The sequence below is a fragment of the Nothobranchius furzeri genome, chromosome 10 (assembly GCF_043380555.1).
Source record: "Nothobranchius furzeri strain GRZ-AD chromosome 10, NfurGRZ-RIMD1, whole genome shotgun sequence".
Taxonomy (NCBI): Eukaryota; Metazoa; Chordata; class Actinopteri; order Cyprinodontiformes; family Nothobranchiidae; genus Nothobranchius; species Nothobranchius furzeri.
This window is the reverse complement of record NC_091750.1, coordinates 65,824,390-65,847,596: the sequence shown is the minus strand read 5'-3', so window position 1 is coordinate 65,847,596 and position 23,207 is coordinate 65,824,390. Positions and strand designations below refer to the sequence as shown.

Genomic DNA, 23,207 nt, shown 5'->3' with positions numbered 1-23,207 from the left:
GACCTTGTCCCTGGGGGACGACGGTGAGCAGATCGCTGCGGTGCTGCCAGGCAGCGAGGACGTGTCGGTGGCTGTGCTCAGCTCCTGGGACGTCTCCGGAGACGCTGGACACATTTCACTCTCAGACACCGACTCGTTGGAGGACAGTAGCGCGATCAAGGTGGAAGAGCGGAGACCTACAGACAGGACAAGGTGTTTGTTTAAAGCATGGTAGCTTCCAACGCTCATCCAAATGACTGCTCACCTGCCTCAGGCACAACCCATAATGTCTCCTTTCACCCCAGTTGGGACTCACCTTTGCCAGTTTGTTTCTTGAGCAGACAGTCAGTGATGAGACGGGAGCAGCGCGTCTGCAGAGCCGAGGCCTGCTCCAGAGTTCTGCTGTCCAGGTCGTCTCTGTCCGTCTGCTTCTCGCTGCACAGCTCAGACGTGTACAGCGCCAGAGCGGCAAACAGCAGCCAGGAGTAGTTGTGGATGTAGGGCTGGATCAGGCGGTGGCGGTCGCTGATTCGGATGGTCACCATGGGAAACACTGTGATCCGGTGGGTGGGCAAGTGACTAAAGAGGGGAAAAAGTACTAAAGCATCAATGAACCCCACGTTTAACCAGGAATGATGCTCGTCTCTAAACGCTCACCTGTCGGGATATTTCTTTGCGTCATAGCAACCGTAGCACAGGTCAAAATCCTCACACACGTTACAGTTAATCCTGCTGCCTACGATCAGTCCCTGGCAGTGATCGCAGGCGTACTCCATGTTCACCATCTCATGATCATCCTCGTGGCCCTCGGGCTTAGCGCCACCTGGTACCAAAACACAAATACGCAGTTAGTCTGACCGCCTCTCCGGCGCAGCGGCTTACGTCCCGGCGTGTCGGAGCTCACTGAGGAAGCAGGTCTTGCAGAGGTCCATATCCAAGCACTGCAGACACCTGTAGCGATGCCACGGTGCCATCCTCTCACACCCGTCGCAGGAGATCACCACATTGAGCAGGTCGCAGTAGCGGGCAATGAACATGTGCATCTGTGGCGAGGATAGACTGCAGTTACAACTCTTCAAATAGAAAATTGGGTCAAAAAAAACAATATGCGTGTGAAAATGTACTGAAGCGATTACTAGCATTTAGTTTTCCTTTTGTTCAGCTGAGGAGTAATCTGGTCTGTCTGCAGGCGGCAGAGCAGCACTTAAGCCTGTCGGATTGATCTATAAGTACCATTTGTTTTCTTCAGACAGGAAATGGACCCTGAAATACCTTTCTCCTGTCATCCACGCACTCGTCCTCATCGATTTTGTCGTACCACTTCTCAAACATGCCGTCCATACACTCATCCATCCACTCCTGGTTCTTCTTGTAGTCTGCAATCTCATCCTCCTCCGTCCACTGACTGAAGAAGAGTTTGAACCACAGAAATAATCAATCATCTCACATTACTCCTCCTCTGATGAATGAAAATGGGACTCGTGACGCTGAAAGCAAAGACAAAAGCTTTTCTAACTGGCACCAAGATTGGAAACTGAACCTGATGGTACCTGATGGCGATGTCGTGAATGCTGATGTTCTCCTGGGACATGCCGAGCAGGAGCTCTGGAAGCTTGATGTTCAGGAAGAGAAGGAGGTCTTGAGCCTCCCAGTTGATGTCAAGGAGGTGCAGGAGGCAGGTCTGCACACAGGAGAGGGCTGGGAGGAGAGCTCTGGAGGGCAGAGATCAGCTTACTGCACACACCTCTCATAACAAAAACCACTTAAGAGGAAACACGAGGAGGTAAAAGGAAATCTGCTCACTCTTCGTTTAAGCTACTGAAGCTCTGGACAGCCTCCACGAGCATGAGCAGCAGCTGATGATAGGAGCGCCTCACCTCCTCTCCCAGTTTATGCCCGCTGTCGGACAGCTGAGTAAAATAGCTGACAAAGAAAAACTCATCATTCTTCAGCTACAGTCAAATATAAAGACACATTTACATAATAATAATAATAATAATAATGATAATATGATAATAATAATAATAATAATAATAATAATATGATAATAATAATAATAATAATATTAATAATAAAAATGATGATAATGATGATAATAATAAAAATAATAATGATGATAATATGATAATAATAATAATAATAATAATAATAATATGATAATAATATTAATAATGATAATGATGACAATAATAATAATAATAATAATAATAATAATGATAATAATAATAATAATGATGATGATAATATGATAATAATAATAATAATAATAATAATAATAATAATAATAATAATAATGATAATAATAATAATAAAAATAATGATGATAATGATGATAATAATAATAATAATAATAATAATAATAATGATAGTAATATGCTCCAAACATTCACATTTCTAAATTAATCTGATCTTAAGTTGTTTGTTTTCTACCTGGTGAAGTCTTTCTGACACGCCAGCAGCTCCTGCAGGAACAGGATGCAGGGGGGCTGGAAGAGGTGCGGCTGTCCCAGGGAATGCAAACACTGCTGAATCATCTCCAGCACCTTACACACGCTCCGGGCCTGGGCTGTGCTGAGGGCCAGGGTGTGCAGAACGCTGCAGAAGCAAGAGTTGGATGGCTGAAGGCTCCGAGTTACCTAAATAATGCGTCCGAGGCTGATATGTGTTACCTCGCTGTCGTGAAAGCCTGATCCTTCATGAAGTTCAGGATGTGTTTGAGGATCGGATAGCGATCTTTGACCGATGGCGTCATGCGGGGCTCCTCAACAGAGCGGCAGGACAGGAGGCGAAGGCGTGAGCGACTCAACGGAGCCTTGTGGGAGAGGATGGAGGGTGAGGCTGGTTCTGCCGGCTGGGATGAGGCGCTCTCCTGCCGGCTGTACTCAGCTGAAGAGGGGTTTGGAACCGGAGCGTTGGGCGGCTGACTCGGTTCTGATCTGGCATCACCAGCCTCCTTGGGACATCCGGTCTGAGGAGAGGAGGAACTGGGCTGGAAGTCTCCTTCTGAGATTGAATCGGGGCGAAGGAGAGGAGCAAAGCTGCTCTCTGTCACTTTTAAGGAGTCGCTGCCATGACATGATTTTCCACAAGGAGCGAATCGAAACAGCAAGAGGCTCTTCTCAATCAACATTTCAGCTAAAAAAAAACAACAAATCTAATTAGTAGAAATAAGCTAAATAAAACAAGCATGTTTGGAATTGCATCATATGCAGTCCTCACCTACTGTCTCCATGGTAACCTCTTCTTGACTCTCTTCATCATCTTCCTGTACGATCATTTTTCCAACGAGATATCGCTGCTTCATCTCCAACTGATGGGGAGTAAAAACCCAGAAGATGGATCAGAAATCAGGAGAGATTAGACAGAAACACAAATCATGTCCGCGACACTAGGGCTGCAACAAACGATTATTTGGATAATCGATGAATCGGATGGGGTCTCGACACGATTAATCGATTAATCGGATTACATGGGGAAATTTTTAAAAACTGCTAGGGAAACGTTATTTCTCTCCTTCCTTCACTTTATTTAACACAACATTATTAGAAAACAGTTCAATAGCAGAAAAACAACATGCCATCACCTAAATTGTCTTATAAGGTGTATAGACAGAGACCCTAAGCTACATCTATCTGTGACCTAAAATGCTTGGTCCAAGTTAAACAGCTTAAGGGCAATTCTCATCTGTTTTGTTTGATCTCATCTGTTGACATTTATTTTAAATGTAATTAAACATAGGCTGTGAATTAATCAAAATTGATCACTATTTCCAAAAATGACTGAAAAAATACCAAATAAAACAAAAGTAAATGGATGCCATCCTCCTTGTGATGATGCCCTGGGCAACTGCCATAAAGTCACATCAAGAAATGCTGCTGATCATTCCAATGATCCCAAATAGACTCACATTAGGCCACATGAAAGCAACTGAACCCAAAAATATATTAACCAGTATATAACTGCACTCTCACACAACACGCCTGCAGCAACAGTTAGGACTCCTCCCTCCCTTTTAAAGGCGTTTTTGCTTCTGAGGACATTGTGGTTGTAAAACCACATGCTAGTAGTCTGGCCCCGGTGTGATCAACCAGTTTCTGCGGGAATGTGACGGCGGAACCAGGGCCAGATTAACACTTTGTTGTACCGTGGGCAACAATATTCAAGGGCTCCATCATCACAACCTGAGGATCACCATAATGTGGTCACATACATAATATTTTACTGTAATATGCAGTAAATATACTCAATACTTGAATGCCTGACAACACGTAACCCGCCCAGAGTAACCTTTGACCCACCTCGTGTGGACTGACCAATGAGGAGAGGGTCTTAACTTGAGGCCCTCTCTTCATTGGTCAGTCTGCATGAGACTGACTCTCAACTGACGTTCAGTCGTAGGCAGCAAAGCGTCTCTGTGCAGCGCAAAAGCCCGGGTGGACAGTTTGTTTAATGTAGGGTGATCATATTTCCATTTCCAAACAAGAGGACAGGGGATCTGTGCCTATGACGTCACACTATGGCAACGCCACACAAACCACGTTGGGACCCATTTTTGTAAGAACTAAATTAATATCAGATTCTGCCAATTAAAGGGTTCTAAAACAATTCATATGTAAATATTTTGCATATTTAATGCAAAATCTAATTTTTTATGCTTTAGTGCTGCAACAAGGTTTTATTAATAATAAATTATTATACCTTTTGTTTTACTACAGCATCGGTAAGCTTCCTGTGCACAGATGATTAAGGATGCTTGTTTCAGCTGTGAGATTAGATGGTAGGATCAATGATAAAATAAGTTGTCACACACTCCATGGAAACTTTCAGAGAATCCACAAATAGTGGCTTTCAAATGGTTTTGTTACTTTTTGCAAGTTTATAAAAGAAGCAGATGAGACAGCATGTCTGATAATTTAGTTTTTCATCTGATAATATTAGAACATGTCAGTAATGTCTGAGGGGCTTTTATAAACACCATATAACTAACACTACTGGAGAGGGCATGAATTACACAGAGGCTTCTGGGGAGCCCAGTTATTGGGGGAGGGGGGGCATTTTGCCTTGGCCCCCAAAATGTCTTGAAACGGCCCTGGGTGTGTGACTGAGTTTTGAAGGTGATCTGAATTGTATCAGATGTATAATTATTACATGTGTATAACTTATTGTTTTTTACTGGTAAAAACGTGTAGTGGAGATAAATCTGCCTACATTTTACTTTTCAACACTTTGTTTTGTTTTCTTGTTTTTATTGAACTATTTCCTGTCCTGTCTGTCTCTCATCTTCCTGCATCTCCTCATAATTCTCCAGAAAATCTGTTGCCTGGATTCTTACCTTTTCACCTCATCAGTTACTTTTGAGCAGATCAAAGGGATCTCCTGACCGAAAAGCGCAGAGCGCGTTTTCGATGCTGCGTGAGGTGACATCACCACAGCAGAGGTGATGAGCTCCGCAGTACAGCGCTTCAGGCACAAATAAGACAGAAAATAGAGAACATGTGCAGACATGAACGATCGTGTGCTAATTATAGTTTTTTGGTTGCGCCACTCTGAGAATGGACCGTGCGCTGGAAGCAGCTGCCTGGATCGCTGTGCAACAGTGCGGAACCGGTTCGCAGCAGCGCAAGTCTGCCGGCTCTCCCTCACGCTGATCTGCGGCTCTCCCTCGCGCTAATCTGACTTGCTCTGGTCTGCGCGCAACGGCGGGCGGGAAGGGGGGGCGCTTTTGGAAGAGTTGTGCGACACAACGAATCGATGACGCAATTCGTTGCCAACGCTTTTAGTAATCGATTTTCATCGAATTTATCGATTCGTTGTTGCAGCCCTACACGACACTCACCATCCACGTTCGGATGCTGTCTGCCAGAGCATAAACCTGCACAAACTCCTCGCTCAGGCACACACTGCCGTCAGGATTAACTAAAACACAGGAGAGGAGATAAATCAGCAGGATGAAACATCCAGAACCATCAAAGAAATCCCTTCAGCTGTGTGATGAACGCAGAGGATTACCGCCGGTCTTCAGGGCCCGGTTCAGAGCGGGTGTGTGGTACACCATGGCGGCCCAAATGGCGTTCACAGCTTGGTCTGTCTTTGGCCCGGCTGCTATCTCATTTCTCATTGGCTGTTTTCTGCAGGTCTGCATGAGGTTCCTCATTAGTTCTGTCCGACTGTTCTTCACATCTTGGGAAGGGTTCCAACGTGCAAAATCCTCCAGGAAGACCAGAAAGTCATCTGGAGTCCACGTGTTCGTCTACAGAAAAAAAAAGATTTAAAAATCGTAAAAGTCAGGTTGTAGAACAGCAAACTGCTCAGAGTCTACGAAGGTTTGGGCTTACCTGGTCTGGAACTGTTTTAGTCGGATTCGTTTCCCGTTTTTCGTACAGTCCATGTCGGAGGATGGGTTTCCACAGAGGGGAAGACTGAACGTGGCAGACTTTTCCAGGCGGGATCTTCTTTACGGTGCGAATCTCTGGAGAAGGCCGTAAAAGATTAAGGGATGCGTTACAATACAAATAAATGAAAAAGGTATCATATTTGATCCCAGTTTTCCAGATCGCTCGCTCCGGATGGAAGGTGGTCTCACCATATGGGGATTTCAAAGCCAGGGTTCTGGAGGCGAGGCGACCCATGAGGCGAGCCACGAGCAGCTGCAGGTCAGACATCCAGGAAATGGTGATATCTGGGAGTCCCAGAGCTGTGACCGAAAACTTGTAACCCCACTCGTTGTTGCTGCTGTCCGAGTGGAAAAGGAACTGCAGCTGAGGGCCGGCATCGAACGTCACCTTCTGCAGGAGCAAAGGAACAAACGAGTGAAAGATGAAAGCAACTCCGAGCCCAACAGAGACTACGGGGTGTTTTTTATTAGCCCACCTTTGGCCATTTCTCAGTCCCAACCTTCATGTCGTAGCGCACCTTCCCACCTCTGGAATCAGTGAATTCTAGATAGTCGTATCTGGGAACATTAAAGGGAATGTTGGTGAAAACCTTCATTAGGAAGCATGGACGTAATTTTCACTTTAGAAGTGGGGGGGGGGGGCACGGGGGGGACGGGGGGGGGGATCTTTACAGTATGTTCTCATGGGAAACAGGCTTCAACACAAATGGTTGTTTTCTGCTTGGTCCTAGAGCTCACCCAGTGTCAATTTAATATAGTGTAATATTGATTTTGGATGGCAAAAAGTGCAGGGGTCAAAACTTGACTTTGGAAAAATTGGGGGGGGGGGACATGTCCCCCCTGTCCCCCCCCAAAATTACGTCCATGTTAGAAAGTATAAAAATGTGTTGCACGGCATCACTCACCTCTTCTCAGTCTCACAGCGCTCATCAAACTCCACCTCGAACGAGGTCGCACCGGGACAGGCGAAGATGGTCGTCTCGTGACGGCTGTTCTCGTAGTTGTGAGGAGATTCCAGGCTCCAGGTCCTCAGGATGACTGGCTTCTGAGGCTGGTGCCAGCTCTCCTGATCCACCTTAAAATTCATGGTGAAAACAATCATTCAAACATTGCATCTATCAGAAGGCGTGTGGCTTTAAGAGCTTATGCATTAAGTCTTCGACAAAGCTATTTGAATTTTAAACACCTGCAGTAGCCGCTTAGCTTCCTTTACTTTGGTGATAATTGCTAATCTTAATAACAGCAGTTGTTTATTTAATAAAGCATGTGCACAAAGGGGCCTGACCTTAGAGAAGATGTCTCCAGTGTTGCTCGACAGGCTCTTAATCAGCTCCACCAGAGAGGAGAAGCTCTTCAGCAGCACGCTGTGAGGAATGTCCAGGGGGCACAACTCCAGCAGGAAAATCATCTGCAGGAGCAGGAAAACCATATTTTTAAATGTTTCAGTAGAATTAGCTCCATACCCCTGCGATCTGCAGGACAAGTCTGCATTACCAGCTGTCTGAAGACTTTGGCCAGGATGGAGCTGCCCAGTTTGTCTGTGATTTCAGAGCTGGTGAACATCTCCAGCAGGGACTCGAGTACTGCTTTGACGCTTCCCAAGAACTGATCCACATCTGACGAATCAAACATTTAATGAACTTTTTAAGCATTCATCTGATGTGGGCATAAAAACAAAGAGAACAACTGTTGACGTCTCACATTTTAGGAGGATGTCTCTGGACAGCTCCAGTGCCACCGGCGTGGATGCTCCGCCTTTCAGCTGCAGGTAACACCAGGAAAGCAGACTTCCCTGCAGAGCCCAGAACAAGGACAGCAGGACCGCCCTGCTGCTCCCGCTGCTTTCATCCACCATCAGACCCTCACACTGAATAAAGACAGAATCAGTTTAAACGACACAAAAAAAAAAATTTCAACGAATGATTAAAAAGTCCAGAAGTTAGCCGACCTCTCTAGTTGCTACCAACAGCAGCATCTTCGTGACCGACAGCATTGGGCTGATGTCAAAGTCTGACGGAGCTCCTTTAGGGGGCAGCAGCAGAAGGCCGCTGGGGTCCTGTTCGCTGCACAGAACAAACAAGCAAAACCAGTCTGGTGCCGATCCGCTCTGATGTCTCAGGATGAGAGAAAAGGAGCTTTCTCATTCTCACCTGAAGTAGTTACAAAGAGACTCGAACGTCACCTTCATCGACTCTGGCTGGTCCTCCTCTACGATATTCTTCTGTAAAATCCCAGATTGTTATTTGTGCTGAAACTGAATCGGAGGGTTAAAAACGGAGGAAAATAACTAAATCAACCCCGCCTACAAAGTCCATGAGAATAAATGTCCTCTATAAAATTATTTAAAAATTAGGTAAGAAACAATCATGAAAAAGAAGGTCATTATAAAAACTTGTTCATTCACCATCATGTTGAACAGTTTGTTCCGCCTGTCGAGTTTATCAGGGAAGAACACTGCTGCTCCGCTGAGAAGGGCCTTCACTGCCTCTTTGTGCAAAGCTGCTTCCATTAAAGTCTTGCCCTCTGGACCGTCCACAACTAAAACACAGAAGAAATCAAATATGTGGGAGACCTCAGGAGCTCCAGCAGGATGAAGATGTTGCCCTGGTTCAATAACAGCCGGAATGCAGCAGAATTTAAGTCTCAATATTCACGATATTCAGACGTCTGACGGCGATGTGACTCTTTTGCTATCGTTTGCTCTTCAGCGTTGATGTTTCATCACCACAAAGAACATGAGCCTTAAAGAGACCGTGTGTATTCTCCCTGACAATAGGGGGCAGTAGATGCCTAAATGGTTGCAAGCAAGCAGCGTTTTGTGTTGGAGTAAGACCTTACCAACAGACCCCATTAGGTTCAAAAAGCCCTGGGGAGTGCAAACTTCAGCAAAACAATGAGCACATCAGACTCCCAATTCCATTTTTGGTTCTTTTTAAAACACAGAAAAGGCTTTTCTTTACCTTGCTGACAGTTTCGTTTGCGGCTGCAAACTTCCTCAGAGCTGACGCTGATGGTGGCGTCACTTCCTACTTCGTTTATCCGCGGGCAGCAGAGGACGTTGTCGCCCTCTGCTGCCCGCTCTCCCCTCTCCGATGATGCAGTCCCATGCACGATCCAATGTGTAGACCCCATCGTCTCTGTTCATGGTCCCACATCCACGTCTCCTTATCTCTATAGCTTCTTTTATCCATCTTTTGTATTTCTGTTGTTCGGTGTTTATGATCCTTGAGTTGTCCCAGTCCATTATATGGTTTTCTCTTGTGCAGTGATCTGTTACGGCTGACTTCTTTATTGTGCTTTCTGCTTTTTGTTTTGCTGCTCTTGTGTGTCTTTGACTTGTTTCTCTCTCGCACTCCTTTCTATGTTCTATTGTTCGTGTGTTGAGTTGGCGTCCGGTTTCTCCTATGTGTGTTTTATTGCATCACGTGACCGCCGCGGAAGCCGCGGTCACGTGATGCAAGTCTGTTCCATTTAACCTTTTTCTTTGACCAAGGACGGACAGCGTCCTCGTAAGAAAGGCGCCTGACCTCGCAAGACATCGCCTTGCGAGGTCAGGCGCCTTGACATTGAGAAACACCCTGAGACCCGCTCCCATGTATTTTAGACCTGATTTTTATGGCTATATGTTACGAAGCTGCCAATATTTTTTAACAACTGAGCATCATTTCATTCATTTTCAACAACATTTTGATGGATATTTCCAGAAATTAATGGTGAAAACTACACATTGTCTCTTTAAGGACTTCTGCCATGTTGTGGAATTGCTAATGCTAACAGTTAGCTTCTACTAGCAGAGGCATGCGCTACTCTTCTGGAAACTAAATCAACAGCCTACCCCGTCACAAGCCAAGATGGGCGAGTCCATACAGGGCTAACTTTCAGTGTGACGTAGATCTGAGTGGCTTTTCTAATTTGCGCGTTTCCCCATCAATTTCCTTTTGACGGCTAATGCAGGAAATAGGGGTAGAAGACGATTTTCACGTTCTGCATGACCGATCGTAATTCAAAACTAACACGTAAACACGGTTTCTCAGTTAACTTTCTCTTTAAACTCAGATAACTTTCCATGCGTCACCAAAACATACTTTTCATTTTCATACAAGAAAAAAACGTATTAAACTCAATTTTGAGCTAAAAAAAATCTTAAATGAGTCAAAAGAAATTAAATTAATCATAAAAAAACTGTCTACCTTCAGTGAGCATCCTAAACCTTGGCTTAGACCCCGCTTCCATCAGACCTTCATAATAAAATGTGACCTTTATGGATTCTTACTTTCACACAAGTGAGTGTAGAGTTCCGACACAGCCGTTGTAGAGGGACGTTGAGGTTCTCCAGTGCTGGAGGGACCTGCTGCTGCTGAGGAGCCTCCCTCTGACCCTCCGCTCTCCTCTGTGTTCGGAGGCTCCAGCGGGTTGGGCAGCATGGGAAAACAATTCTGCATCAGCTGTAGGAGCAGAACCCTGCTCTTCATCTCCTCCTCGCCATCACTGTAACGAAGACGTGCGGAGGTCTGAGTAAGTGGCTTACTAGGAGTAAAACTGTTAAACAGGAAGGGAACATAATAAATCAAAAACACTCACAGCTCCCTGAGTTTAGTGTACAAGTTCCAGAAGAGGCTCAGACTGAGACCGTTGAAGTCCAGAAGGTATTTCTGCTTGAGGTAAGAGGCGTCCTGCAGAAAGAGACGAGAGTCAAGGCACTCATTCAACAGTAGAGCGTCTGCATGGATTCCTGCAATAACTCACCGAGGCCACAAGAGGGCAGACTGGTCTACAAAGAGCAAGGAATTATGGAAAGTAAAAGTGCAAAGAAAGAAGCTCTTTCGGCTCTCACAGCATGTGGGTCATTTTGGTTCAAGAAAAGTGTCACATTGCTTCAGAAATGTGACACTTTCCAGTCTAACCGGTCGTCCAAGTCTTTGGATTTAGTTCAGCAAAATTATGAATTACTCAAAAATCGACTTGAGAAGAAACCGGCGCTTTATCCTCAGATCACCTTAGCAAAAACATTTCCACTTCCTGCGTCACTAGTTCAATCTACAAAATAGAAATGGTAGGTTTCTTTCGTTAAAACAGGAACGAGGTCATTCCTGAATAATAATTAGGTGGTTTAATAATTTACTCTGAAAAAGTATAAACTAAACGGCATTTTTTAATGTTAATCCTACCAGGTTCAGTGCTACGTTACCATGTCTCGTGTAAGCTGCTGGACGAAGAACAAGGTCTTGTTTAGCAGGCAGAGGCCAGTGACAGAATCGGGAGTAAAGTTGTCTCCCTGTCCACTGAGGTCATCCAGGTCCACAAGCCTCTCGGATCCTGGGCAAAGGTAGCCACTGAAGCTAAGAGTCTGCACGCCGAGGCGCTCAGCGGAGTCCTGCCTGGTGCTGAGGAATTTCACCATCAGGAACTTAGAACACGGGAAACGAGACAAGCACAGCTGACGGGTTATGACCTGTTCTGTTTCAGGCTGTAAAAAGTGCCCAAATGTTAAACAAGACGATTTAAAAGGTGTTAGGAAACATGGCAGCCGTTACCTTGGCAACGCGACACTGCTGCAGCTTGATCTCCACATCATTCCAGTCATCCTCCAGTTCAAACCAGCCAATGGGCTCATCCACATTCTGGGCTGAAATCCTCACACTGCAGGTCACATGACAGCGAGGTTTGTAATCCACGTGCAAAAACACTACATGTGTTTATTTTATAACCAAAAGCACAAACAACTAAACCTTTACAACAGATAAAAAGCTACAGAAGATTCCTTACTTGTCTTGTACGAACTCTTTGTACTCCTTGTAGCTCCAGGAGTCAAACTTTTTAAACCTTTTAAAATGTTTCTCTGCATCAAAAGGATCTTCCTCCATGTACGCAAAAACCAGACCACATTTTGCTCCGATGGCTCCTTTTCGCACCTGAACCAGAATTGATGCAAATTAATCCTCCACTGCGGTCCGATTATTCCTCTAGACTGTGATAACTTACTTTGATCTTCATCTGAGTAACCTGGAAGTTGCTCTGGTCCTCCGTGGACAGGATCACGCTGGCTTTCCTCCTGCCGCTCTCAGTGAGAAAACCTGGAAAGCAGCCAACATGGATGACAATTCATTCAGTGAATGAACTAAAGATCAGCTGCAGCTGCTCTGAGCCGTACCGTCTCCTGTGGACGACTCTACCAGCATGTTCTCTGGTCCCGATTTCTCCTCCTTACTCTTCACATCACAGGCCTGCAGGTGAAGCTGGAGGGGCTTTCCTAAAACAAAACAACACTTTACGTTATAAAAGACTCAAAAACTTGATCATTTCACTGAGACAGAAGCCATTATTGTTGTTTAGATACTTGAAGAGGGGATTTATAATAATCAGATCAGTGTAGAATAGGAGTTTCTTTGGGTCTTAAGTAAAACAAAAGAGGATATGGTTCAGTCACCGTTACGATAGAGTAATCGTAGCCTCACTGAAGCCATGGACACGATGAGCGAGGAGGCCTTGTACTTGGTCTGTAGATGATCACTGATGCAGGTCAGGGTCTGGAGGACTTTGGCCACGCTGCCTCTGGCCAGAGCGAAGGCCAGAAGGGTCATTTCAGCGTCGGGACTCAAACAGCAGCTGCACAGAAAGAAAGAAACAAACAAACAACGGCATTAATGGATATTTGTGTCAAACATCCTTTAGCTAGGAGTTAGGGCTGGGCAATAAATAGAAAATTTATCATTATCAAAATTTCTGATGTTGATCGAGATAATTTTTCCCACGTCAATAAATGTGATTATAAAAAATTTAAAAGATGTGTGTAGGTTGGCAACATTCGTGTCCCTTTAAGAAGCTGCACCACCTTGAGTCACGTAAAAATGTGACAGCCCCATCTAGTGGACAACTTTTGTTTCTGCGCATACCTGTAGTTATTGTCCATTTATCGTTATCGAGGTGAAATCTTCAATATATTGTGATATTGATTTTAAGCCGTATCGCCCAGCCCTACTAGGAGTGTATGTGTCATAAGGTCATAACATCTGTCAGTCTGTTTTATTCCTCAGGCTGATAAAGCTTTTCTCTTTCAGGTGTTTGACCCTTTCCACCTCACTCCCTCACTATTTCCACTTTACTCTGCTTTCACTAAGATGCTATGAATCATAAATTACAGGCCCATGGGGGTTAAATGGGTTAATTCATAACAAGTTCAGTGATTAGATGAAAACAAATCAAACGCGGAGTCCCTCAAGGTTCAGAGTTCGGTCCCAGCAAAATCAATTAAATGAATAACTGTAAACAAAATGAATATTGGAGAACATAAATAGAATAGTATGGACTTTAGTAATCCCACAGTGGGGATATCAGTCTGTTTATCAAGTCAAATACATGCAATTACTTGATGAAATACTTTATTATGTAGACGAGCAGAAAAAAAGTGCAACAAGAGACTGGATTCTAACTATTCCCTTTGCACAAACTGCAGTAAATTATTTTAAATGATTGGACTAACTGCTCATCTTAGTACAACAGACTGAAACAAATGAAATTGTGTCAGATCAAAGCAGTGATGGTAGCTTACTCTGCTATCCTGAGGAGAAACCCATCCACTTCCTCCAAGATGTTCAGAGAGAAAAACTTGGGGAACTCTGTGGATGATGGCGTCAGAGACAACGGAGGCATGTGTTGTAAGGCTTTCCTAAGAGGAAACAGCACAAATAAATCTCAGAACTTCAACACGGGTGGTCCATGGACATAAATCCACCAGGCCTGGATCTTACTGTGTGCTCTGAAGGACAGTCTGAGCCAGAACAGAGTTGGTCTCCATGGATGCTGTGACCAAAGAGGTGAGGAGAGACAAGTACCAGATGGCTGAAGCATCCGAAACAGACACCTCTTTACTCTTGGTAATCTGATAGCCCAGTGTCTTCAAGCCGTGAATCCGTGTATCACATCCGTCACTCAGGCACCGCTTAATGTTGATTTGAATGTCTGGGATTGGTTAAGAGAACAAAATTAGCCCAGTGGTGGAATGTACTGAAGACAGGCCATAAAAATGTCTGAAGGAACATGAAAGAAAACCCTTCCAGTCAATATAGACTACCACAGAAAATTCACAGACCTGTTAAGGATAAGAGATATATCGAAAATATTTTTGGAGCATTCAACAGTTGTTCCACACACTTCAAAACCCCTGCAGACGCTAAAATATTTTTACATTTATTTTAAATAGGCCAATAATTTTTATACTGATGTACTTCCATTCAAGTATGATGACAGTCTAGTACGTCTTCTAGATTTATACTTTAAGGAGTTAAAATCACCAATAAACACAACAACTATGTCACCAGCTGAAGTAAATCTGTGTCTATAGTCTCCTTAAAATGTGAACTCTTTTATGCTTTACATGATATTAAACTTACACCTTAAAGTAGAATCCATCTGAATTTCCGAGTACAACCATACAACAGTAAGAAACGTTTGAAACGAGTGTAGACGTTTGGTTTGCGGAGTGAAACTTCCTGTATTTTTGAGTCGCCACATCATGCTCTTGTTTTGACGAGTCACCCTGTAGTGTGCATTTGCCAACTCAGTGAGTAATTGTGGTAAAAATTTTGATTGAAAAAATTGTGATTATGATTTTATTAATTAAGAATCTGCAAAAATTGTGAATGTGAAGAGAGGTTTTACCCCAAAACAGGTTATTAGTTCATGATAAATTATCATTTAATTGTGATCACCGTCGATGCATTCTCTTACACTTGCGCGGCTTATCGTAGGTTTATTATTGAATGACCAGTTTTACCAAACAGGTTCCAGCACCTATAGTTTTCACTAATATGAAAATTTGGGCCAATATCATTACTGCTGTTATAGCCCATACTCCTATTTACCACACACACACACACACACACACACCACTCAGAAGAGCTGAGAAAGACCAGCATGCTGGAGTTTTCTCTCTATCTCAATCACTAGAAGAAAGGGAGGAGGATGCAAGAGGCGAGCAGCTCAGAGCCGTCTCTTTCCGAATCAACTCGTGAGTGGATGAGCCAGCTGGAGGTGGGGCTGAGATGTCATCATTTAGGACAGGCAACGCCACTGGGTACCTCTCACACAATTCTGTTTGCAACAAGAGGTTTGTCTAGGTTGGCCAAAACTCACACAGTGTGGTCCGGGCATTAGCCATAAGCAAAGGCTGATTCAATTGCAGAGTTTTGACCTTACGAGGGCGCGATAATGACAGTTTTAGGCTGACGTTTCTGTATTTTATATAAGATGCAAAAAAAATGCAAAAAATAATGACTACACATGTGTACAACACTATTAGACAGTTTATCAGCCCAAAACAAGTTGATTTGGGGTGACTTGCTCTTTAAAGTGGCAGTGTGTAGTTTCCTGCCACTAGGGGGCAGAACATACATCTCAGGTTAGTTTTACACCACATTACCGTGACTGTCGCTAGTTTAAGGTAATTGTTGTTACCTGTGGAGCAGAAAGCATGCGACTCCTCAGACTTTGATGGTCCTTCGGTTAAATCCATCAAGAGAATGCAATACTGGTTGTAGTTTTCTGGCGCTGTAGTTCCCAGATCTGCACCGTCACCACACTACGGCAAAACCGCTTGGCCAAAATATACTGCATCTCTTTTTTGATTCTGTTCTTTCACATAAGTTTTGGAAACAGTTTAGCAGTTTTGTTATTAAACTCATGTTTATTTTTGAACACGGTAACGTAACTTCCGTAAGTCGTACATCCAGCCAATCACAGGAGAGGAGCAGAACCCCAAGCTGGCCAGAAGGAAACGTCGCGTCTGATACGGCGTCCCCCAAAGGTGCCAGTCCCGCGCCCTATGTACTTTAGACCACATTTTTATGGTTATATGGTACGAAGCTGCCAGTATTTTTCAAGAGCTGGACATCATTTTATTAATTTTTAACAATGTTTCAATGGATATTTTCAGGGATTAACAGTAAAAATACACACAGTCTCTTAAGTTAAAAGTTCTTTAGAATGACTGCCCTAAGAACCCGTCTCCAACCCTTCTCTGTTTAGTTTGAGTCAGAAAGAGCAAACTTTTGAGGAAAATGTGAGATGTTTGAAATGAGAATTCATTCAAAAGCTAAGTGAGAGTGTATTATTCCTATTTTCATTTTAAAAATTAAACAATGAGACGTCATATTTATGAAAAATGTTGCAGACGGGGACTCACAGGGATGTGTGATGTTGGCGTTCTCCAGTAGAGCTATGTAGCCCGTCACGTTGCTGGGGATGCGGATGTCTCTGATCTCCTGCAGCGAACGCCGGTTTTTCCCGACAGACACAGAGACTAGCTGGGGCATGTAGCTGTGGTCATTGGACGCCACGGCAATGGCCAGACGCCTCAAGACCACATCTGGTTTCATTTTCAGTCTGGAAACAGAGAAAAGAAGATGGACATAGGTCGTTTAAAACACACAAACGTGTCAGCGAGCGAGGTATGCAGTCAGGTTTTTACCTTGTGTTTATGTATTCAGCGACTTACAGGTGATAATCAAGCCAACAGGTTGCCCTTGAGGCTAACAACAAACACTATTCAATCAGTCCCAGGTGGCAGTGAGGCAGCATAATCGATCGTAGAGGGAGGCTAAAATGGAGTGTGCAGTAGAGTGGGGGACGGGTGCTAGTTTAGAAGATGCTCACTGAAGAGCAGAGCCTTCAGGAGTTTCTTAAGTCGAAAAGGAAGTCCCTGTTCTAGTAGTGCTTTTTAGGTGATTCCACGTCTGTGGAACGACACATGAGAAGAGTCTGGATTGTCCTGAGCGTGGTGTAGGCACTGCTAGCCGACGATCCTTCGATGACCGGAGCAGCCGGGTCGTGACGTACGCCGTTGCAAGAGGATTCAGGTAGATGGGACCCGTACCATCCAGAACTTTGTATGCTAGTGTTAGCGATTTGAATTTGATGTGTGCTGCTAGCGGTAGCCAATGGAGCTCAATGAACAGAGGGCTAACAAGTGCTCTTTTAGGCTCGTTGAAGACCAGACGTGCCGCTGCGTTCTGGACCATTTGAAGAGGTCTCACAGTACAGGCTGGGAGACCAGCTAGACGGGCATTGCAGTAGTCGAGGCGGGAGATGACTGTAGATTGCACCAGGAGCTGGGTGGCATGTTGTGTTAGGTATGGTCTGATCTTCCGTGCGTTATACAGCACGAAGCGGCACGAACGAGCGACAGGCAACGTGATCTTTAAAGGTCAGCTGGTCATCAATCACAACACTCAAATTTTGAACTGCCTTTGAAGGAGCCAGAGATAGGGAATCCTTTTATATTGAGATAGTGTGCCGTACCTTATCCAGTGTGAGCGGGCACTCCCGTCAGACTGCCAGAAGGACATCGTATCCCCGTTGGACATCTTGTAGACATCAGCGACGTTGGAAGAAGCCTCTATTGAGCTGTAGCACTGTGTAACCACTTTGACCTTATCTACATCTGGATCACGATCTAGTTCTGCTCTGTACTGGATGTCTAGATCTGAAAACGAACATCTCAGATTAGGACAATCGTTCAGTCGTGAAGCAGAAGACAGCTTTAATCTATGTCTGAATCAATAATTAGATGATAGGGCCTAAATAGTACGCTGCCAACTTTCTTCAGGAACTTACTGACTCAGCACTTAAACACTCACTCACCTTTCTCCTTCTGCAGCAGGAACTCCAGGAAGTCCTGGACCACGCTGGCCCTCATGGTGCAGATGCTGTTGTAGCCCTCTAAAATGGGGAAAGGAATGGAACTGCTGGGAATACGATTTCTCTGCAAGAACTTCAAGATCTTAGAGGCGTGTGCTCCCAGTCGGTCTTTGCTCTTGGAAAAAATGTCAACAAAACCTGAGGGTGGAAAAAAAGATGAAATATTACAAAATAATTAGATGATAAATGTCAAACAAGCGATTATCTTAAAGATCTCAGTCTGATACTGGTAAACAAATCTTACCTGGCGTTAGGGAGCACGCCTGCAGCTGTCTTATCACATGACTCAGCTCTCCCTGTAGATTAGCTCCGTTGGAGTTCTTAAGGGCAACCAGCATGCTCTCTATGTCCACCACGCCGTCCCCCTCTGCGTCAAACTGTCCGAAGGCCTGAGACGGGGAGGATACACTCTTTTATATCCTGACGGACACAATAAATCCATCCTGGATCTTTTACTATAACGTAGACCTGTGGTTTGATAGGATTTAGTTAAGAGTAGCTGAAGTGTAAAACGTCTGTACAGCTGAGGACAACACCTGTACACCTGGAAACAAACCTGTGGATGATTCTGTCTGAATCACACGTGTGCCTATACAAAACCTCTGGATAAACAACTCGTGTCAAACAAAGCAGGAACAAGCTGACAGCGACAGTAACCTTGGTGACTGCACACCCTCAACATGACCCGACATTAATCCTATCAGCTGATTACTCGATTTGGGTGTGACATTTAACAGCAGTTCAACTTTGATACCTGAGATATAAAATAAACTACAGATTTGATTTATAGCATCACACACAACAGGCCTGCTTCTGCTTGCTGCTTACATACCTCCTCACATTCGTCCCTCGGGGCATCTCTGCTCTCCAACATCTCCCGAAACTGTTCCACATTGACCGTCTCCTCTCCTCGGTTTAACCGGTCCTCCAGCCACCGCATCAGGACACCCTCGTTCCCGGACAGGACGGACTTATGAATGGTAACCCCCGAGTCGCTGACACGAGCTGCCGCCTCTCTCAGTTTCACTTGCTCCAAGAGAACCCCGGGCCCGGGTGGTCCGCCGGTGTGCGCGGGCAGGTTATTCGATCCCCTTCCGCTTCTTCCAGAACCGGTGCCTCCTCCACCTCCGGCGAGACCGCCGCCAGTGGCCGCAGAGGCCGGGCTGTCTTCCGCCAAACCGGGGCTCTCCGTCTCTATGTCTTCCTCGTCGCCGCTGCCTCCACCGCAGCCGCTCTCCGCGTTCCCCATGTTTGTTTCGTCTTCCTGGGGCTGCCCTGGAAATACCAGCGGCCCTGTTGGTGTCCGTCCCGGTCTGTACACAGACCTCTACCGTTCACCTACGGCCAGAACGCTAATGCGTTCAACTGCCGCATTCACGTAATGTGCGTCAGCGTGCCTGTGACGTCTCTTGCGTGCGCATGCGTTGTAGGGACATGATGGGAATTTCGACTCATTTCCGGGATCAGATTCTATTTGTGCAAAATGAAAGGTTTAAACAAACAAATTCATACATTTTTTTTATTATTAAAAGACACCTATTGAAAAATAAAAGTTTCAATCCCTCAACATTTTCAATTTTACTTCAATTGTTTCCTGTTTTCTATATATTATTATTACTATTTGAAATAGTAATAGTAAAACAAATTGTAAATTAAAACGAAATATCCACAATAAGCATTTCAAATAGTATTTTTGGACAGCATTTTATATGAATTATAAAAAAAATTTAACCTGCAATTTGCTCTTTAAGTGTGCTACTGGACTATAACATGGGAATAAAGAATTTGACTTGACTTAAAGTGGTAGTGTGTATTTTTTTTACCAATAATCTCTGGAAATATTTTTCAAAATTTTGTTGAAAATTAATAAAATTATGTCCAGTTGTTGAAAAATATTGCTGCTTCATAACATATAAAAATCAGGTCTAATGGAGCAGATGTCTCTGGGTGACACCATTTTAGAGGCAATAATTCCTTCTACGCAAGTCTGCGAAGACAAAACGTATTTACTAATTTGTAATAGTGGTTACAAAACTTTTGCCATTCATAAACATTGTTGTTTTACACATTTATCTCCTTGTTCGTCTTGTTATTTTGCTGGATGATTTCACAAAGAACTCATTCGAAAATTGCGCTCCCAGGGATTTTTGACCCTGATGGACATCTGTTGGTAAGATCTTACTTGAACACTAAAATATTGCTTGTCTGCAATGATTTAGGTATGTACTGGTCCCTATCAACAAGAAAAAATACACTCCTTCACTTTAATTGAAAGGCACCTAGATATCCTTTTTTGGGCATTGCCATGTTGCTTTTGCAAACAGAGAGGCGGAAAATTCCATCTAACGCTCAACAGTCAAGGAAAAAAAACATTCAGAAAGAAATTAAGTAACACAAAACACAAAAACTATCTCAGTATTTTTTTTTTCTCGTCCAGAAGTTCCATGAGAGTAAAAAATTTGATTGGGCTTAAACCCAGCCAGCCACTGGACTACGGGGTGCTGTTCGTAAATTTCAATATTGCTGTAAAATTTAGGCCATGTAATTTCACAAACAGCGGTCCATACAGGGGAACGGTTTCAGTTTCTTCGTGTTCATGTTAAAGTCCATCTTTTAAGTTGTTTTAAAATCATAAACAACTTTTTATTCGGTGAAAAAATAAAGTTGATCACACTTTTCAGTGTTTGAATGACTCTGAGATGTTATAATTTATTTCTAGTTATTACATTATGTTTATAACCATTTAAAAAAAAGGAAGACTTCAGTTGCAACTACGTTGCTTGTAGAAGGGAGCTGACTAGTTCATTTAGATGAGCTGACACATTGGTCCGGCTCGGTTGTGACGACACATCCCAAATACCCTGGCGTTGGTTATTGCTGGAAGTGCCATTTGGAATCCTAGGATGTCCAAGGAAGGTCCCGCCTTCTCGCCTCTGATTGGCTGGAAGGGCTCCCCTACGATTGGTTATTTTATGTGAGAGGAAGATGTATTCCCTCGCTGCAGGTTTTTATGTGTACAGCCAGATCTTGGAGAGTTTTGAAGAAAATGTGAACTCATCGCTATAATAAATATCCTTTCCTGTTTAGCAACAAACCAGTTTCAGTTTCTTTCATTAAAGAACCTGAAAAACACCAAATGTGAACTTATAAATCTTGTTGCAGATTATAAATTCACATTTTACGTTTTTCAGTTTTCATGAAACAAAACAGGACAGAATGTTCATTATAATGCTAAGTTCACATTTTCTTTACTAAACTCCCCAAAACAGCTTTCTGCTGGTAGCAGGACAGCCGACACCACAAGCCTTTCTAGCCAATCAGAGGCGAGAAAGGCGGGATCTTCCTTGAACATCCTAGGATTCCAAATGACGCTTCCCGGAAGCACCTACTTTGTCATTGTTTATTCAAACTTAAAGCAATGCGAGTGTTTTATTTATGACAAATAAAACATTAAAACATGCCGTGCTATGTGTTGGGCGCGTTTTTAGCGGTTTTGTTCGCGCTGTGGTTCGTTCCGCGGAACTGGTCCCGGAAATCAGGGACCGATTCGTCTGTGGACCCTCCTGTGCGGCTCCTCAGCAGGCATGAGTTGTCTCTGTATGACGGAGAGGAAGGAAGCAGGGGCCTCTACCTGGCCATTCTAGGCCAGGTGTTTGATGTCCACAAGGGGCACAAGCATTATGGACCCGGTGGTGCTTATCACGTCATGGCAGGTGATGATCTAACTCCTAAAAAACACAGCTCTACTTTCTGAGCATAGCAAGTATTAAAAAAAACTGTGTTTTTATTTTCAGGCAAAGATGTCTCCTTGGCCTTCATCACTGGAGACTTCACAGAGAGTGGTCTAACAGATGATGTGTCCAGCCTGTCTCCTCTGCAGGTGGTGGCACTGTTTCAGTGGCTGGCCTTCTATCAGAGGGAATATTTATCTGTTGGTAAATGTCTTTTTATCTTATGCCATACACAGAGAAGTATTTTTTGTTTATTTCTACACACAGAGAAGTCACTTGGAAATGTTTTTGAAATTAGTCAATATTTAAAAAAAAAACTAAGTAATTTTGATGAGATTTCACTTTCCTGGAGCATCTTCTGCTGCTCTCACAGTCAATTCTGGTTGACTTGATGCACTGTTCAAACACTGCTGAGTTTATAGCAGCTGTTTGTTCACAGACTCCCCTCAGTCTGGTGTACTTTGTAAGAAAGGCTTTTTCAGTGCCAGTGTCATATGACCGCTACACCGATCAGGACTAAAAGTATAACGACCCTAACACACTTTCAAAACACACATCGGCAGAACTCTGTAAATGCTGCCAAATGTGCTTTCTTGAAATGAAAGCAAAGTTTGAACAAAACATTTTCCTGCAGTTTTCTGTTCGTACTAAAGTCATTTAGATAAATCTCTATTTTAGGGACGGCAGAAAAATGATTAAATGAATAAAACATTTGATTGAATTTCAGGGGTGTTAATCGGCCAATTCTATAATGAAAGTGGACAGCCCACAGAGGCGCTCCTGGAAGCTGAAGCATTATTGGCTGAAGGCCAGCAACTGAAGGCCTTATCTGAAAGCGAGAAGGTCCGCTTTCCCTCCTGCAACTCTGAATGGAGTGCTGACAGGGGTGCAAGAGTCTGGTGCTCCACTAAGAGGTAAAAGTTAGATTTCAATTTTTTTTGTAGAAATTCATTTAAGGGAACATAAAGAATAATACTTTTCCAAAATCCTTGAACTAAACTAGCTACAAAGTGATTCCATGACTGCAATCCAGCATCTTTTAGTTTTGATGCAACACTTTTGTGTTGTCCTGCAGCGGCGGGGTGATCAGAGACTGGTCCGGTGTGCCACGAAAACTCTTCTCTCCATCTTCCGGTGGTATTCGATGTGTGTGCGTTAAAGATCTGCCTACAGCAGAGGAGGATCCAAACCTGCAGAAATATGATGGCTGCCCTGCAGACGCGGACTCGTGCTCTCTAGCAGAGCTCTAAACTGGACCGGTCCAAATCATTGACTGTTTACTTCTTTTTGCAGCAGAAGCTTGAAACAAACAAAACTTTTTATAATGAAGAATTAAATCCTTGGTTTTCGATGAGCTTTTAAGTAAAGTTGTCCCCCTTTCTCTAAAATACACCAGGAAGAGACACACT

The 23,207-nt window shown here is 43.9% G+C and overlaps 2 protein-coding genes across 4 annotated transcripts in view; one reads left to right on the top strand and one right to left on the bottom strand.

Moving 5' to 3' along the window:
* The window catches only part of zzef1 (zinc finger, ZZ-type with EF hand domain 1), a 29,779-nt gene extending 10,318 nt beyond the window's left edge, over positions 1-19,461 (bottom strand). For 2 of the 3 annotated variants that reach the window (XM_015961759.3, XM_015961761.3), the window contains exons 1-37: positions 18,900-19,461; positions 18,312-18,456; positions 18,011-18,205; positions 17,669-17,852; positions 16,554-16,753; positions 14,122-14,332; positions 13,923-14,039; positions 12,801-12,979; positions 12,525-12,623; positions 12,356-12,447; positions 12,140-12,285; positions 11,908-12,013; positions 11,562-11,780; positions 10,955-11,046; positions 10,647-10,861; positions 8,778-8,911; positions 8,524-8,594; positions 8,322-8,436; positions 8,075-8,240; positions 7,868-7,989; positions 7,659-7,781; positions 7,279-7,448; positions 6,850-6,931; positions 6,563-6,764; positions 6,315-6,448; positions 5,989-6,229; positions 5,816-5,895; positions 3,199-3,289; positions 2,649-3,114; positions 2,410-2,574; positions 1,783-1,902; positions 1,530-1,691; positions 1,252-1,384; positions 884-1,022; positions 637-802; positions 296-558; positions 4-176 (exon numbers count right to left, since the gene is read on the bottom strand). In XM_015961759.3, the coding sequence (XP_015817245.3) occupies positions 4-176; positions 296-558; positions 637-802; positions 884-1,022; positions 1,252-1,384; positions 1,530-1,691; positions 1,783-1,902; positions 2,410-2,574; positions 2,649-3,114; positions 3,199-3,289; positions 5,816-5,895; positions 5,989-6,229; positions 6,315-6,448; positions 6,563-6,764; positions 6,850-6,931; positions 7,279-7,448; positions 7,659-7,781; positions 7,868-7,989; positions 8,075-8,240; positions 8,322-8,436; positions 8,524-8,594; positions 8,778-8,911; positions 10,647-10,861; positions 10,955-11,046; positions 11,562-11,780; positions 11,908-12,013; positions 12,140-12,285; positions 12,356-12,447; positions 12,525-12,623; positions 12,801-12,979; positions 13,923-14,039; positions 14,122-14,332; positions 16,554-16,753; positions 17,669-17,852; positions 18,011-18,205; positions 18,312-18,456; positions 18,900-19,316 (6,135 nt within the window). In that variant the 5' untranslated portion in view covers positions 19,317-19,461. The remainder of the gene's footprint in view (positions 1-3; positions 177-295; positions 559-636; positions 803-883; positions 1,023-1,251; positions 1,385-1,529; positions 1,692-1,782; positions 1,903-2,409; positions 2,575-2,648; positions 3,115-3,198; positions 3,290-5,815; positions 5,896-5,988; positions 6,230-6,314; positions 6,449-6,562; positions 6,765-6,849; positions 6,932-7,278; positions 7,449-7,658; positions 7,782-7,867; positions 7,990-8,074; positions 8,241-8,321; positions 8,437-8,523; positions 8,595-8,777; positions 8,912-10,646; positions 10,862-10,954; positions 11,047-11,561; positions 11,781-11,907; positions 12,014-12,139; positions 12,286-12,355; positions 12,448-12,524; positions 12,624-12,800; positions 12,980-13,922; positions 14,040-14,121; positions 14,333-16,553; positions 16,754-17,668; positions 17,853-18,010; positions 18,206-18,311; positions 18,457-18,899) is intronic. The other variant, XM_015961760.3, reaches the window with a different exon arrangement.
* Positions 19,462-21,426: 1,965 nt separating this feature from the next.
* cyb5d2 (cytochrome b5 domain containing 2) lies at positions 21,427-23,160 on the top strand. The gene is made up of 4 exons (XM_015961758.3): positions 21,427-21,780; positions 21,862-22,002; positions 22,526-22,712; positions 22,874-23,160. Exons 1-4 carry the CDS (start codon positions 21,525-21,527, stop codon positions 23,046-23,048), a joined length of 759 nt encoding a protein of 252 aa, XP_015817244.1. The 5' UTR covers positions 21,427-21,524; the 3' UTR covers positions 23,049-23,160.
* Positions 23,161-23,207: the final 47 nt, after the last annotated feature.